Below are 18,408 nucleotides of genomic sequence, written 5' to 3' on the forward strand. Positions count from 1 at the left end.
AGAAGTTTAAACGCATGCAAACAATTAACTTTTATGATGACGAAGAACTGCAATGTTATGTAAGTGTGGCCGCAATGGAGATGATAATCAAAACCAAACAGATGTTTTGTTCATTTTTGGCAGAGCATCTGAGGCACAAGCTGTACAGGCTCCGCCCTCTTTTGAAAGCATGGTGGGGAGCAGCAGCTCATTTAAAGATACATGCACGAATACAGTATGTTTTTCCTTGCACTCAAAAATTTGCATTTACAGCATTGTATAATAAATGATCTGTGGGATATTTTGAGCTGAAACTTCACAGACACATTCTGGGGACACCTGAGACTTATATTACATCTTGTAAAAAGGGGCATAAGGTTCCCTTTAAAGAGTATTAGCATCTGAAAGCGGCAGATGACAAAACAGCAGAGTAAGCGTAGAATAAATAGAATGTTATTGTGCGTTGCTGTTGACGCTAATATAGGAACTGTTATAGTTATCTTTGTTGATATGAATAGGTCTTTACACAGACAAAGAAAAAGGCCCTATATGCATGTATGACATCCTGTGATATATTCAGTGTCTCACCAGGCACAGTGAATCTAAGTGAGCAGTGATCCTCGGCCCTGTGAGCTGTGGTTACATGGTGAAGGGACGAGCCCACAAGGACCACATAGTAGTCAGCTTCCTCCTGAACACACGGAAACACCTGCAGCTTCACACAGACCTCCACCTGACCCTGAGAGAGAGAAACAATTACATCCACATTATCATTTCTGTTACACACAGCATGTCATAATGGATTTGTTAGAAATTTACTTTAAAAGCCCAGACAAATCTCTGAGCTTTTAAACTAAACAGAGGGAAATAATGACAGACGGAAAAGATTGAGAGAGAAGATCAGTGAGCAAGCGAGAGAGATTCTTGTTGTTTTATTAGCTTGTTAATGCTGTTAATGTTATGTCTGGTGCTGCCGGAGCACACTGTAGATTGATACCATATGAGGGCAATCTGCACCTCCAGTTTCTTTGATTTAGCAGCGTTAGGTGAAAAAGGAGGATATGAAATGTTCTCCATTATCTCCAGCCTTTTTTGTTTGTTCGCTGAACATTGGGCTCCTCCTGTACAGAGTTGTTTGCATAGAAATTTGGTTATACCACAGCAAAGGACATAGCAAAATCATGATGTAAATTTAAAGCAAAAAAAAAAAAAAAAAAAAAAAAAAAAAAAAACACACCACAAAACCAGCCCAGTTCCCATGTGTTTCCCAACAGAAAACAACAAAAACACAGCTTTCTGTCCTAAACCCTCAAACCTGTGTAGATACTGAATGCAAAAAAAAAAAACTGTGAACCATTATTCTTTATTTAAAGTGTATCTGAAGTCTAAACAGAGGCTGAATGTTTATGTAAATGCTTCTTTTTTGTCTCATGCAGCTGTCGCAGATCAACAGTATCATCAGACTGACTCTATGAGAGACAAATGAACCGTCTGTGCTAGTACTGAGCCTGGTTATGAAACACGTTTGATTTTTGTGAATTAAAAATCTATAGGAAGCGTGTACAAAGTCTGATTTGTGGAACAAACTGGTATTGGTTTTTAGTATGAAGTTCAAGTATGGGATTTCAAATATGTATTTTTTTTTCATATTGAGAGTCTTAAATGCTGACAAAGTAATTACGGTGATTAATCAGAGGGCGGTCTCATTATCAAAAGCATGAGGTCATACATCTTGATTAGTACAGAGCTCGGCTCTATTGTTTCCTCCTCCAATCAAAATATACAACCCCATTTTTTGACTGTGATCTCATGGAAGAGAAATAGATAAAAATGAAATTAACTTTTAAATTATTTATCAAGTTAACAAACATTAAGAACAATGGTTCATGTATCATGTTTGAAAATACTGTATATGAATAAAACATTTGTGATATTTATAACTATTTGAATGTACATGACATAATGCATAACATTTGTTAATGCTATGGACACTATAACAAGGTTTAACCATCTTCATGTTCATATGAAATATGAGATGTATACAGAATGGTATCAACGTTACAATAAACAAAGTGCAAGTGTGCTAAATACATGAGAAATGAAGTCACAATATCTCAAACATAATACAACCAGAAGCATGGAAAGTTATCCAAAATGAAAACAGAGCAATCGTGTATATCAACACAAGCACACGAAAAATAACAAATCCAAAAGCACAATCATCCATCACCATCATCAATGCAGGCATTCACACGCACTTCCCAACACACACACGGCCCATAGACATTTACCCATAATTCCACGCTTCAATTTCATTAAACAGACCCTGGATCAAAGAAACACCCTGTAAAAGAGGGAGGTGAACAGTAAATTCAGTCTCGCCGGGGGCATGTGTGTGACAAGGCACTTTTCTCTTTCTCCCTCCATTCAACATAAAGCCCCCTGTTTGATTGTTTGCCTTCCTTCACCAGACGTCTCCCTCACTTCCTGTCATTTAAGGGGCCCTGCAGAAATAGTGATGGAGAGAGAGAGAAGGGATACACAGCAGGTTTGGTGTGAGAATGAGGGAAAGTACGGTCTCTCCTCTTTTCTCAGGCACTGCACTTCATGGGGATGAATGATGAGCATGGGATTCTCTCCCTCCATCTTTCTGCACCTCCTCTCATTTCTTTCCTCACTGTCTCGCAACTGCACAGATTCAAATATTATGGCTAGTCTGTCCAAAATCTTACAATATCAAATGATTTCTATTTTAATAATTCCCTTTTTTTTTTGAAAATCCAGTAAATTAAGCACTAAAAACATAAAGGTACTTGATTATTTTATCGTTTTATTTGGAAACTAAAGGAGTCAAACCAAGAGATGAGATTATTCATAAGAAATGAATAATAAGTCTGGCATCAGTGTAAAAATAGCTGCTTCACATTGCAACACTTGAGTTAAAAAAAAAAAAAAAGTCAAAAGACTTCAAACTGAATAAAATAAATCACACACACATTCATACATATCTCACAAAATTGGCTTGTTTTAAAGATATTTTTACTGGCAAGACAAAATACGACAAAAAAATGATTTATAAATTGATGCTCGATTTAGAAAATGATGCACGTCAAAAATATTTACTCAACCTCATGATTATATTTCAAATATTGCAAACAACAGATGGAACAGAGCAGTTAGCAAGTGCACGCTTTGTCATGTTTAGTCTTGTTGTCATGCTGGCTTATAAATGAGGAAAAGAGTAGAAGCTGCAGTTACTCCTTGGATCGATGAGGGGATGTTATTGTCTCTAGCACCTGTTTACAGACTAGTTCCTGGAAGAAAAACACCTCACTAATACACTGCTGGTCCCTATGGATGGCATGTGTTTGTTCCCTTACCAATGACATAACCACTGCCATCTGAGAAGTGTGTGTATAGGTTCTAGGCATGTGACGGTATCAAATTTTCATGTTGCGATTAATTGCTAAAGCTTTTATTACGGTATACGGTATTACAATATTACAATATTGAAATAAGTTGCAAAAAAAAGTGTTATATTATAACAGGTTTAAGAACTCTTTTTGTAATAAAAAGAACTCCAAATGTTTAATTACAATAATACAATACACAAAAAAATATATAAAGTAAAATTTTCAAACAGATTAAGGTGCAAAAGAATTAGGCTATAAAGAACAACAGGTAACACTTTACAATAAGGTCTCATTATTTAATGCATTAACTAAGATTGAGCAATAGCTATATTTGTTACAGAAAGTATTATTTTTTGTTAATGTTAGTTAAGAAATACAACTGATCATTGTTAGTTTTACCTCAGGTCCATTAAATAAGTTCTTTTGATTTTAGTAATGTTAACTAAGAAATTAACATTAACTAAGAATAATTAATGTTTTATAAGTATTTTTCATTGTTAGTTTGGTAATAATGAATTAACATGTTAACTAATGAAGCCGTATGTCTCATAGTTTTACTGAACAATAACAAATAATCAGAACATTTCTAATCATTAGGGCATGTTGTCCAGATTAAAATATAAAAATGTTTAAGTTTGAAAATAAATAGCCTATTAAGTCTTTAAGTAGGCTATTAAGTATTTGGTGGTGTGATGAACAACACTGAGATTACAAAAAACTGAATGGCTGTTTGAAGCATTTTAAAAACTTCACTAGCCTAGTTGCTTTGTTTGCGGGGTTTCCGGGGTAACCGCTGCATTCTGCTGTTCCATCAGCGCCCTCTGCTGTCAGGGAGTGAACGTGCACTTTCATTCAGCGCGTCTCCTTCACTCGTTCCGCCGTGTGCTTCTCGTGCACGTTGGCCTTGTTTACATCTGAGCGCGTGTCCCTTTGACGCAGAATACAGCGGTGTTGTGCATTTTATACGGTTGATGGGGAAAGTATTCTTAAATGCATTATAAAAATTTTAATAATTGGTAATAAATTATTATTTACGGTATTTTGAAGTGCCCACAGTAACAATATCGTGCATATTCATTATCGTGATATATCATATTACCGAATATCGTCACATGTCTAATAGGTTCTCATGTTTAAACAGGACTCATGTCCAAATGCATGTTTAGGTAAGCACTGCTACTCAATGGTGATTCTTTTTCAGACGTCTGTGCATCTCACATTTTACATCATCTAGTCTGATACACAACATCACAAATCACAATTTTTTTCACACAAATCATCCACTTTATTTATGACAGAAATAGGTGTAACAGTATGTGATGAATGTCTGTGCAATTTTTTTTTTAAATTATTCCTATTTCTAACCAGTCGAGTTAGTTTCAGAACAACGTGCCAAAGTTTTAGAATTATAAACATTAACATATTAATGGTCACTTATTTACTAGAGGTTCGGTCAATTATGTGACACAGGGATAGGTTGTTATTATACACCAGAAATATTTAAATTCAAAATAATTTACGATCATAATTTTAACATTCTGATTATAAAATGTCTGTTTTGTTTATCATTTATCAACAGCCTTTGCAGAATATGATCAAATGTCTTAAAACCTTTCAATATAAATTTACATGAATAAAATAAAATACATAAAATAAATACATTTGTAACATGCTTTACTCAAACTCATTAAAATGTCACATTTTTATTAGTCATTATTTAATGTGAAACAACACTGTTGTGACCTCTGAACTCTTGTATGGTGGACTGTGAGCTGGGTGAATGCTGTCTGTGACTGCTTGTGTGATTCAGCATTTTTCTTTGTGTTAAGATTTGCAGATAGGGAAATAGCTTATCTCCTACTCTACTATTTGCTAACATAGTTAGTTTTTCACCAGAAGCTTGCGATATGCATGAATTCCATGATAAATAAATAATAAAAACACTCAGGATCGATGTTATGTTAAGATTGCTTTTCTCAATCAATCAACATCAGTACCGAAGGGAACAATATGTTAAGATCATATTTTTTGCTGTAATTTGATGCTTGAAAACATCCTGCATTAAATTAAACCGACAAATCAACACCATTTTACTGTCACTTGTTGACCATAAATATTCAGTAATTAAATATTTAATCAAATACAGATGTCATTGACAGCACCCACCCAATATGTACAGTATATGGTGTAGCTGACTTTCAAAAGACAAGCCAACTGACCAAACACCTCAAGCTTTACTGACAAGCTATGAAATATGCAGTCTGTGCAAAGCATAATCTTCTTAGGGAGCTGAAATAGTATTTCTAGAAATGTCCTCTTCATTAGAGATAATCACCTGTTGGATTTTCTTTGATCATGGTGTTCCTGTCCGAACAAAACAGGGAAAGAATCTCAAAGAATGTGATTATATCTTAGAATATCTTTGTGGGATCCAAATTGGGGGCAAAAATAGTAAGAAGAATTTGTAAGATGTAATAATATCAAATTACATAATCTGATAAGGTAAACCCAAAGCCAGAATAATATTTTTGGTATTATAAAGAGATAAATAGGATAAATCTCAGGTGTTCAACTGATGGATAAAAAAAAGCTTAGTGGTATTAGTGACCATCACATTCAAAATGGTCAAATATAAGTCAATTAAAGCTTGCCATTAGCGCACAGTCAGAGCTGATCGATAAGTGCCGTTTAGTCAGCTAGAAACTGTTTGGCCCTGTTTACACCTGGTATCATTTTGGTCGATCGGATCACAAGTAGACGAGGGAGACACACACCCGTTCACACCTGGTGTTTTAATCCGTCTGTTTTGTCTATTTTCAACATCTTCTGTCCTGATATCTTCGAGGGGAGGGTCTATGCGCAGGTGAATGTATGAGTTTTTTCAGATCTTTCAATCTAATGGACAAAATAAGCTCACGTAATTAACATATGAACGCGCCCAGAAACGAAGGAAAAACATACAGCTTTTGTTTCTGCTCTGACAGCCACAAGACCACACCGAACGCTGTCAGGAATGATGAGACAACATTTGTGTTTGGTACGTTTTTCATCTTCAAACCAAACTTGGGTCTTCAACAAAGTTTTAAACCCATCTGGCTAGCGCGCTTCCCATAATGTTTACGCATTAGGTCAGCAGGCAAGAGAGTAGGCGTCTTTAGTGGCTGTTCAAACACATTCGACCACATGAGCACTTACACTACGAAAGCAATCCGGTTGAATGCATTTTCGACTACCTCTGGAAGTGGTCGAAAGTAAACAAGCTCAAAACGTTTTACACCTTGTTACACCTGTATTTAGCGTCGTCCACTTGTAATCCGATCAACCAAAATGCAGGTGTAAACAGGGCCTTTGATACTGATGACATTTCAATTAACATCTCAGCACCCCGTGGGCAGGTTTGTTTAGGTCAACATCAGCACAAAATCATTCTGTTTTTATCTGAGCTGTTCTGCTCAACGCATCTATATAATTTTAGCTAAATTTCACATCCATATTCTGTAGGTAAGTGTTTAACCAGAACAGAGTATCATGTGTCTATAGAGGAAATGCCTTCCTTGCGATTCCAACTGATATCCAAAGCAGTACACAGGAATAGGAAGAACACAGTGCACAGGATTCTTTCCGAGCTCATAGTGCCACGTGAGAGGATTGTTCAAATAGCCTCCCAAGGACTCCACATGACTCACAACAGATTCCAGTTTTCCAAAAACGTCCAAGATTGAAGCGTTGCAGTTCTATATGCTTTATGACATAACTGAGGGAGTCATGCCAGCAGGAAACATGACCCACATCACTTAACACTTCAGCTAATGTAGAAAGCTGAACATCTAGAGAACCATCTACTAGCATAATCAGCACTGTCCAGTGCACAGACATACCAATAATGTAATTGTCTTCACACTATACCATTCAAAAGTTTGGGGTCAGTACGATTTTTTTGATGTTTTTGAAAGAAATCTCTTATACTCACCAGGGCACATTTATTTGATTAAAAATACAGTAATATTGTGAAATATGTAGTTTTTTTTTTTAGCATCATTACTCCAGTCTTCAGTGTCACATGATCCTTCAGAAATCATTCTAATATGCTGATTTTCCTCAAGAAAATTTATTTTTATTATTAATTTATTATTAAGAAACATTATCATTATTATTAATAGTATTAACAGTTGTGCTGCTTAATATTTTTGTGGAAACCACGATACAGAAAGTTTGATGGACACAAATAAAATCTTTTATAACAAAATAAATGTCTGACACTTTTGATCAACTGAATGTGTCCTTGCTGAATAAAAGTATTAAATTCTTATTAAAAACATTTTAGTTTTGAAAGTGTATTTCAGGAAATGGGTCCCTTCTAAGAGGTTCTTTATATTTAGGGATCCTTGGCATGAAAAAGTTTGAAATGCCCTACACTAAATATGGTCAACCTAACTCCCTCTATTTGATCATATACTATCAGCACTCTGTGGTTCCCTAGCTGCAGTTTATTCAGTGTTATCAAAATACTGACAGACAAACACAGAGGCCTTTTTCTCAATGCTGTTTGTTCCAGTCAAACATCAACAGAGCTCTCCTCACTTCACAGAAGAAAGTGCACACAGAGCCAGACTTCACTATCTCTGTAATGATGTTTAGGAAACAAAACATGTCAAACATGTCCTCATATCTCTGCTGTGCGCAGAGTACTTCTTATCATTCATAACTAGTCAAGAAGACATGTTTATATAACCCTGCTGCATTCAACAGTTTGGACAAACCAAACCTAGTGTGTAAGTGTTCTACGATGGAATATGGTATTCATAGTTTAGACAAGAAAAGATTAAACGCATTTAAATTAAACTTACATAATTTAGCTGTTACTTTGCAGAACTTATATTTTATAGAATATATTTTAGTCAATATCGAATATAAGTACAAATGAAAACATGTTAACTTAACTGTCAAAGTATGTCTAAAAATAAACAATGGACATTACAAATCTGCAGTAATGTTATTTAAACAAAGTCTATAAAAAGTTACTAGGGCTCTAGTACAATAAGGGGAAAAAAACATTCTGGGTTTACCATATTTGATGTGCTCGATGAATATGTGTGTATTAGCATTTATAGGTGAATAAAAGGCTAAATTAAATCTGTTTATGACTAAGCAATCATATCTCTCCAAAAGACTTGGATTAAACCGCTTGATTCATTTGGATTTCATTTACAATCTCTTTATGAACTTTTTGAAAAGTAAAAGTTCTGGATTAATGGACTTTCAGTGGAGGGACAGAAATCTCTCATGTTTTATTACAAATATCTTCATTTGTGTTTCAAAGATTAACAAAACATGGACGTCTCAGATCTAGTAACGTCATTTGAACTCAATGAAAGTTTCGATGGAAAGTTGCTCTGGCTCTAATATGGTAGGAAAAACCACTGGGTTGTTTTCTTTACCAGGTGATTTGAAACTTGCTCTCCTTGACTATGACTCATTAAACATTCCTCTCATGTCTCCACACACCAGGTGAGACTCTGGTCGGACCGACAATATCCAGACACACCCTGGGACACAGGGCCATGCTTATACACACTCACAAACTGAACCCACTTAGATCTACTAAAGAAGCACACACAGTAATGATGTCTCTATTAACTGCAGTCTAGGGCTGAATCAACGTATCAAGGTAATCGATTACATCGTTTATGCACCGTTTATGTTCATTCCTAATCCCCTGTCATGTTTCACAAAAAACAAAACTCTAGAGCACATGCTAACGGCTAGTATGACATTAATACGGTTGCGTTCATATGGTGTTTTGTTTTTGACGAGCAAAGTAAATGATGAAACAATAAGAGATGCCTGTGGAGTCATTGTCATACAGCTACTTAACTTATAGCTAAATGTTCAAAAAACTGGATTCAGTAAGATTTTTTTTTTTTTTTTTTTTTTAACAAAAGTGACAGTAAAAACAACATTTATAAATGTTACAAAAGATTTCCATTTTAATAAATGTTGATCTTTATCAAAGGTTCCTGAAAAATATATGACTGTTCCCACAAAAATATTAAGTAGCACAATATTTTTCAACTGTGATAATATGAAATGTTTCTTGAGCACCATATCAGCATATTAGAATGATTTCTGAAGGATGATGTGACTTGATCAAAAGGAGTAATGATGGTGAAAATTCAGTTTTGCCATCACAGGAATAAATTACATTTCAAAATATATTAAAATAGAAAACATATTTAAATTGTTTCATTTATTTTAATATAATAATATTTTACTTTCAAAAAAATTGCACTTCAAAATTCGACATAAGACAAATTTTTGGTGTGAAAAATACATTTGTGTTGTTCAGTTGCATCCAACCTTATGTGAACAAGAATTTATACTGTCTATGGCCAGTACCAACAGTGACTGCCTTCTGACTGATTTCTTAATAAAAACACAACAGCAGCAATTCAACCACTAAAGTTTTGCTTTGAGTTCAAACATCAAATAGAAATGGGTGTTGAAAATAAAATCACATTACTCCATATTGACCTCTGGCTGAAGCAATACACGGATACATTGAGCAACTACAGGACGCTGCTCCTCACAGTCAACGCAGTTCTTCTGAAGCATATATAACCCCTTTTTGTTCAGAATGACCAGCTGATCAAGGAGCACATCTTTAAAAGTGAAAAACCACACTCTCTCAACCACAAATAGGTGCCTTAGCTACAAGGGACCAGAAACACCTGAAAGCATTTATCACACACACACACACACACACACACACACATTCACACACACTAATTGCTTTTAGCTCCGAGTGAATGAGACTGTTTGTCTGCAGTGCCGTACTGGGAGTTGAGAGTTGACACTATGCAAGTCTGCTATAAACTCTCAAAATATCCCCTTACAATAACACATTATCCCCATCGCAGTCACACACACCTTAAAAAGCTTGCACAACTAACACATAGTGCCCCTTTTTCATAATGAGGTCACAGAGAAGGATTGTGCGACACTCTTGCACCCCACACACTGTGATTATACAGCTGAGCCAGCAAATGATGAAGAGAGCTTCAGAATTCACAACAGCTTTCAAACATCTACTCCTGTAGTCTTGGAGTTAAAGATTTGGGCTGGTAACAAAAAGTTTGAAGGTTTAAACCTTGCAAGAAGTGATCTAGGTTTTTACAGCAGCATTGCTCCAGTCAGTTTGGATAAATGTGGCAGCTAAAATGGTTCAGCAAAGTAGTATAGAAAAAAGACATGTAGATAAGAAACTGGATTATAGTTTCATGGGCCAAGGTCATGGGTTTGATTCCCAAACATGTGCATATAGCTTGGTTGCACTGTAATTAGCTTTGCATAGTTGGCAAATGCATAAATGTAAATGTCATTGAAGCAGCTTCACTGGAAATTCAGGTTGAGGGAGCTGTAAATAATTAGTGTGAAAAGACTTACAGTAGTGTAATGTTTTCTTAGAAATAATCTAAGGAAGTTAATGAAGGGACTAGACCTTAACAGCTAGTTAAAAAAAGACTGCCATTTCTTTATAAATCTTAACGCTTACAGAGAGTTCTTTCTTTGGGTCTCTGTCACAGTGACTAGAAATAATAAACAGCCATTAAGGCTACTGGACACCTAGAAATTTGAATCGAGGAAACACACTGCCATCATTTACTAAAGAGGTAAGGGTGAGATTTTTGGCCATATAATGAACGTCATTGTCATTTTATGAACAACAGCAGTTAAAGGGTTAGTTCACCCAAAAATTAAATTTCTGTCATTAAGTACTCACCCTCATGTCGTTCCAAACCTGCAAAACCTTCGTTCATCTTCGGAACACAAATTAAGATATTTTTGATGAAACCGAGAGGTTTTTTAATCTCCCACAGAAAGCAACGAAATTACCACATTCAAGGTCCAGAAAAGTAGTAAAGACATCATTAAAATAGTCAACGTGACTACAGTGGTTCAACCTTAAATGTTATGAAGCGACAAGAATACTTTTTGTGCGCAAAAACAAAACAAAAATAATGACTTTATTTAACAATTTCCTCTCTACCCTGTCAGTCTCCTATGCAGTTGATGCAGTGCAGCGCATCCGTGTTTACATCAAAACAGCAGAGTCGGCATTCGGACGTAGAACACGGAAGCTCAGAAATGTGTCTGCAACATAAACTGCGTAGGAGAATGACAGGGTAGAGAGGAAATTGTTGAATAAAGTCGTTATTTTTGTTTTGTTTTTGCGCACAAAAAGTTTTCTCGTCGCTTCATAACATTAAGGTTGAACCACTGTAGTCACTTGGACTATTTTAACGATTTCTTTACTACTTTTCTGGACCTTGAATGTGGTAATTTCGTTGCTTTCTATAGAAGATTAAAAAAACTTTCGGATTTCATCAAAAATATCTTAATTTGTGTTCTGAAGATGAACAAAGGTCTTATGGGTTTGGAACGACATGAGGGTGAGTACTTAATGACAGAAATTTCATTTTTGGGTAAACTAACCCTTTAAAACATTCTTTAAAATATCTTTTTATGTTCCACAAAAGAAGAAAAAGACATTCACAACATGAGGTGGAGTTCAAAAAAATAATAATAATTTGACAATGTTCATTTTTGGGTGAACTATCCCTTTAAGACATAATAGCTATGCCTATTTCCAGATAGACAGGCAAATTCACAAGTCTAAGGTAATGAACAACTGAAAACACCAACTGTACCATATCATTTGTTAAACTTTCCGTTCCTGTTCTCTGTGATGTTATAAACACAATACACACACGGTTATGAGAGACACTGTCCGTACAATGCAGAAGCTGGACGACCAGAATAGTTTCTGGAGTAGTTTCTCTCTCATGCACAGTCATACAAAGTCTTTAATAAATGAGTTTTGCATTTGGCACTCAGGTGAATGAATGGACAGATCCCAAAGGAACAGGGAAACAAGGAATGAAAGGGTGAAATTTAAGTTAAAAAAAAGTTAAAAAGAAAGAAACAGGACATCAGGAAAAACAGAGAAGAAGAAGGTGAGAGAAAGATATATGGAATAAAATGAAAATTGTTCTGTCAGACTCACATAAAGCGGCACCTCTCCCCTGCTGAGCTCCATTATAGCAGCAGCACCTGAAAGGAGAGAGAACACATGTATAATACACAGCAAAGACACACACACGCACAAATAAGCCACCTTAAACCAAACACATCTGTAGAAATAAGCACGTATGAGCAGAACAGCCCCTCACATGTGAGTGCTGCACAAGAGACCAGTTGCAAAACCCTGAGAGAACAAACATCTATTCATCACAAAAACAAAACACGACATTTAACTGAACACTGGCACAGAGAGAAAGAGAATAAAGTACACAAGGGACAAAAAGGCCAAGAGAAAGAGTATTTGACGTCACTTACGCTGTCATAAACAATCAAACAAGTATAAAAAAAGGACAATCACAATGATTTTATTTTGCTGACTCATTGAGTCACCTGACTTCTCTTTTAATTAGGCCAAATCCTCCGAGAGGGATGGGAACAAAAACCTTGCCTTTTAATTGGGACATGTTCACATGGCTGTGCAGACAACAGAGGGCTTAATCTTTTGATCCTCCGAATGTCAGAACACAGCGTCCATCAAAACGCAGCCCTCTCTCTGTCTAACTCGCTCTCGGCCCGAGCACTGCTGCCATGTTCTCTCTTGCAGTCAACAGGTGGGAGAGCTCAGCCTAACAGACGACACATGTGAACATGCTTGAACTAAAATTGGTGAAATTGTGCTTTTGTCCATTGAGTAAGCTGTGAACATGTTCAAAATTAAACTTGAAATGAGGGTTATTTTTGGGTGAACTATCACTTTATTTATAGGCAGCTCAGATGAGCATTTTGAGTGCTGTAGTGATGATGTTATTTATAAGCCAAACTGAAAGCTAAAGTTAGGCTATAAAAACCTCTTGGATTTCATCAAAAATATCTTAATTTGTGTTCTGAAGATGAACGAAGGTTTTGAGGGAGAGTACTTAAAGGGATAGTTCACCCAAAAATGAAAATTATACCATGATTTACTCACCCTTAAGCCATCCTAGGTGTATATGACTATCTTCTTTCAGACAAACACAACCGGAGATATATTTAAAAATATCCTTAGTCCTCCAAGGTTTATAATGGTTGTGAATGGGGGGCCGTGTATTGAAGCCAAAAATAATGCATCAATCCATAAAATAAAAGTAATCTATACGACTCCAGGGGGTTAATAAAGGCAATGTATTTTTGTACGAAAAATATCCATATTTACAACTTTACAAATTCAAATAACTAGCTTCCGGTGGACGACCGTACACAGAATGAGTAATCCTCTGACGCGATGTATGTCGCAGGATGTAGGAGTATTGTAAGCTTAGACGCCTCTCGCGGTTCAGACAAATAGGGCTTGTGCAACAAATTTAAGCTCCTCTTTTCTTATATCGAAATCCTCTGATATTTTTCTTTAAAAATTATCATTTTAGACTTATAATCCGCAACCGGTGATTTGTTTTGCTCTATCCTCTGTGCCTCCGCGTTCATCATTATGCTGTGAGTCAGGTCAAAGGATACTCTTCCGCTGCAAATTGACTTGCGCATTCTACGTACGGTCGTCCACCGGAGGCAAATTAGTTGAATTTATAAAGTTTTAAATATGGACATTTTTCTTACAAAAACACATTGCTTCGCTTCAGAAGACCTTTATTAACCCCCTGGAGTTGTATGGATTACTTTTTTTTATTTTTATGGACGGATGCATTATTTTTGGCATCAAAACGTGGCCCCCCATTCACAACCATTATAAACCTTTAAGGACTAAGGATATTTTTAAATACATCTCTGATTGTGTTCGTCTGAAAAAAAAAAAATAGTCATATACACCTAGGATAGCTTGAGGGTGAGTAAATCATGGGATAATTTTTGGGTGTACTATCCCCTTTAATGACAGAAATTTTATTTTTGGGTGAAATAACCCATTAACTACCCATTCAAAAATCCCAGTGACTTTAGAAATATGGAACTGGAAGTTAAAAAATGCTAACTCTTTTCCAGGTTTTAGGACTCATTTCTGCAGCATTCTATGTGTTTCCATACACAGATACATCAGATACAAAATAAAAAATAAATAAAATAAATAAATTGTTTGTGACAATGGTCCTTTAATAGCATCAGGCTGCCAAGCCCTTCTAGTTTCTACCTGCTGTCTTCATTCTTAGGAGTTAATGATAGGGTGTTTTGTTTGGTCAAGGTCACAATGTGTGTTTCAGACATTAGTTCTTTATAAATCACATAATTTGGTGCTACTCACAAAGGAAAGTGTACGTGCGAGACATTTAAAAACAAGATTTCTGTTTGTTGTTGTCACACAAACGCTGGCATAGTGGGTGACTTTTCATGGGACGATGGCGTCACCTGTAACTCAATACAGCCTACAGATCCAATAACGCATATTACACACACAAACACACTGAGACACAACCCATGAATACTGCATAGTTAGACAAAGACTAACAGCCCTGGTGAACATATCCCAAATGTATGTTGTATATTTGTTAAAGAATGAATGAATAAATAAGGAAATCGAAACAGAGACGGCTGTCCGATGGTTTTGCCTGAAGCTCAGAGACTCTTTGACTCTGATCAACCTTTTGATAGAGACTGAGCCTCTGTTACACAATCCCAACCAGTCAGGCCTTAAACACTGGGAACAAATATCTTTTCTCTGTCTAAACCACAATAAGCCAACAGGTGCACTGGAGTCCACTATATGAAATTATACTTTATGAGGTCTTTGAGGCTTACTAGTTAATCATATGTGTGTTTCTTCTTTTTATCAGGCAGAACAATGATACCGTATTATCATGATCTCTCTCTCTCTCCCATGCACTGGCAGATTCAGTTTTACCTGGAAGGCATTAAGGGGTTTGAAGTGTTATCAGGGCTTTTATGGTGTAATTGCCACACCCTAAGTATGACATAAAGGTGGACTCCACAGTACCAGCTGAACAGACAGCTTTTATAACAAACACAGGCACGCACGATTTCACGAAACTCTCTCTAAAAAAGACAGACAAACCGAATGAACAAGACGGAGCAAGAGACAGCAGAAAAACAAAACACAAACAGAGCAAGAGCGAGAGCGAGAGCGAGAGCGAGAGCGAGAGGTGCCCTGAGTGACCTGTGTCTGCTTCAGTTTCTCTGGGTGAAATCAAGCTGACTTCAGCCAGACGCGCTCAGATTCCACCTGCAGTCTACTGACACATGCCAGATGTCTTCTGTATTACTCTGTGTACCATTCAATCCATCACAATTACAACCTTTATCAGGTCAAAATGGTAGCAAAGAAAATTATGAGGTATTTGAGATTTAACTAAAGTGGTGACGAGATTTAACAAAAGTTTGTTTCCCAGCACCAATGAATGAATCAATGAGTGCATTTTAGATTTTACTTTTCAAGTTCAGAACAGTGTTGTTATCTTTAAAGTCCCCCTGTGGTGAAAATCAAGTTTTTAATGTTGTTTCTATGTCTATGAGGAGTTTTTAAATATGCTTTAAGACAAACCATGTGCAAATTCATAAGTCAACACCATTGGTGAGTATTTTGTCTGCAGTGATCTAAAGAGAGTTTAAAAAACGTGGTTTAAAATCGCTGTTGTTTCTTACGTCACAAACTACCTTGTGACCAATCACGTCAACATGCGGGCGGGCTTTAGCATATCATTAACGATAACCGCTCTGAAGCAAGGGAGTCATGTAGCATTAGCAACACATTATTAGCTGTTTGATAACGTAGTCAAGCAAAAGGCTAATCATATTAATTACCGTTGTGTCCGAGGTTGTAAAAAGTGATACCATTTTGTAAGTGATACCAAAAATGAAAATGAAATCGTGTGAGTGAGTGGAGGCGGGGCTAATAAGCATATTCATAGATCCACGTATACTAAATGAAGCAAGGGTGTAGAGTTACATTCAAGCTATTTTAAGGCATGAAGAATTTTTTTCCCTGTGAATTTTTTTTTAAATATATCATTTTGGTGATCAAAGATGAGTTTTAAGGGATAAAATTATTGACTACAGTGGGACTTTAACTAAAACTTAAAAAGTGTTTTTGTTAACTGAAATAAATCTATATAAGAATATTTAAAAATGTATAATAAAAATTATTTAAAACTTAGACTAAAATTTAACTGAAAACATAAAAAACTTCTTCAAAATATTAAGCTATAAGAATTAATGGAAGTGATTTTACAAAACAGCAAGCTTCACATTTCTGCTTTTAAATTAAGTTCCCAAAATCCCAAGAAGTCCAATTTACTTTCATGAGTGCCACACCATAACCTTGATTTTTAAGAAAACTACCAATAAAATTATTCATGGTAAATCAACATTATGCCACACAGACACTATTGACTGAGTTTAACTTGTCTTCAACCTGGAAAATTCATGTAAAATGACATTTTCTGTTAAACATTCTAAAATGTGACAAGACTAACATTAGTCTTGTGGGATATTCGCTAGCTTCCCTGTAGGCCCGTGAAGCATTCTTTTGTTGCCTCTGTTTGCTCAGTATTCAACAGAGCAAAGAAGAGAGACAAAGACTGATGAGGAGCGCACTTCAAAGTGCCTTTCATGCCAGACCCTCCTATTTCTCTTTCTCTGGCCTGAAAGTGAGGGCTGGGACTCTCGCAGGCCATGCCATTCATGCAGGATACAACAGGGGAAGGAGGAAGTCAAAATCACTCCTGATTACTAGGACACAATGCCCTCGTCCCCTTTTTCTCTCTGCGTCCTCCAGTTTGGCTCTGATACATCCACTAGATTTCTGTAAACATAATCATGGCTGCAACCCAAACATTGTACAATCAAGTGCTTAAAACACTTTTAATGACAGTTCTGCTTGCTACACAGCCACAATACTCAGGGTCACAATTTATGTTAAGTATATTCTACCTAGTATGTACTAATTCACATTTGCTGCCAAAAGGTTTGGGCAAGAGATATGAGTAGGGTTTGGGTTAGAGTCACTGCAGGGCTCCAAATAAAAACAGGATATGAATATCGCATGTAAATCTCACAAGATGTTTTGCAGAACATCTATTTACTATCTGCCCCACTTGATCTCCCAATAGTTTCCACTGTTATGAGATGCCTCTTAAATATCTCCTTGCTTCAAAAATGCATTAGCTCAGCCTTTCACTAACATCTTCATGTGGACATGAACAGATAAATGAATGTTTAATTATGGTGGATATTAGATTATTTACATGAACTTAAAACAGACAGACACACACCAGTTGTCTAATTCATATTTCTATATCATAATATAACACCAGAACATTTTGTGCATGTAAACAGTCACTGCTACTGCTGTTAACATTAATTGCAGTAATATGAATAGCAAACACACTGTTGCCTAAAAAAGCGTCAATTTATAAAACAAGTCAAATAGTGGTGCCAAAGTTACATCCTGTAGTGATAAACTCTGCACTTTTCCCCACCACTTTAAATAAAATAGAGTAGAAATGACAGAAATGCTTCAGACAAGTTAAATGGATGTAAACAAAGATGTTGTTATAATGATGAAAACATTTTAACAGTGCGCTCCAGTTCCCATAGCTGCGACTGTCAACTGACTACAAACAATGACAGCTTTCACTGGCGCTTACTTTTTCCCGGCACAACTTTAGAGCAATTCCGAAACATTTACAACAATATTCGAAGGCAAAAAGAAGATTCGTTTTAGAAGCCGCGGGAAAACTACTTTCCTGCACTTTAATTTAAGTGTGTCCGCACCTGTACAAGACATGCGAGAACACTTACCTCACTCCATACGAGTGTATTCTCTTCAACTTCACAATGTAACGCTTTCAAACTGCTTCTACAAAGTATCGTGACTGACTCACGGTCGGTACATCCGTGTTTGTGACTTGCGCTTATACAATGCCGAATGTTTTGAATGGACACGGGTTGTGGATGCGCCACCGGTGCTCACTCTCTTCAACGCCGTATGTGATGA

The 18,408-nt window shown here is 36.3% G+C and overlaps 1 protein-coding gene across 5 annotated transcripts in view; it reads right to left on the reverse strand.

The window, feature by feature from the left end:
• The window catches only part of arhgef28a (Rho guanine nucleotide exchange factor (GEF) 28a), a 71,782-nt gene extending 53,374 nt beyond the window's left edge, over nucleotides 1–18,408 (reverse strand). For all 5 annotated transcript variants that reach the window (XM_051893705.1, XM_051893708.1, XM_051893706.1 and 2 more), the window contains exons 1-3: nucleotides 18,213–18,408; nucleotides 12,457–12,503; nucleotides 568–718 (exon numbers count right to left, since the gene is read on the reverse strand). In XM_051893705.1, the coding sequence (XP_051749665.1) occupies nucleotides 568–718; nucleotides 12,457–12,489 (184 nt within the window). In that variant the 5' untranslated portion in view covers nucleotides 12,490–12,503; nucleotides 18,213–18,408. The remainder of the gene's footprint in view (nucleotides 1–567; nucleotides 719–12,456; nucleotides 12,504–18,212) is intronic.

Source organism: Ctenopharyngodon idella, chromosome 5 (assembly GCF_019924925.1).
Source record: "Ctenopharyngodon idella isolate HZGC_01 chromosome 5, HZGC01, whole genome shotgun sequence".
NCBI classification, from domain to species: Eukaryota; Metazoa; Chordata; class Actinopteri; order Cypriniformes; family Xenocyprididae; genus Ctenopharyngodon; species Ctenopharyngodon idella.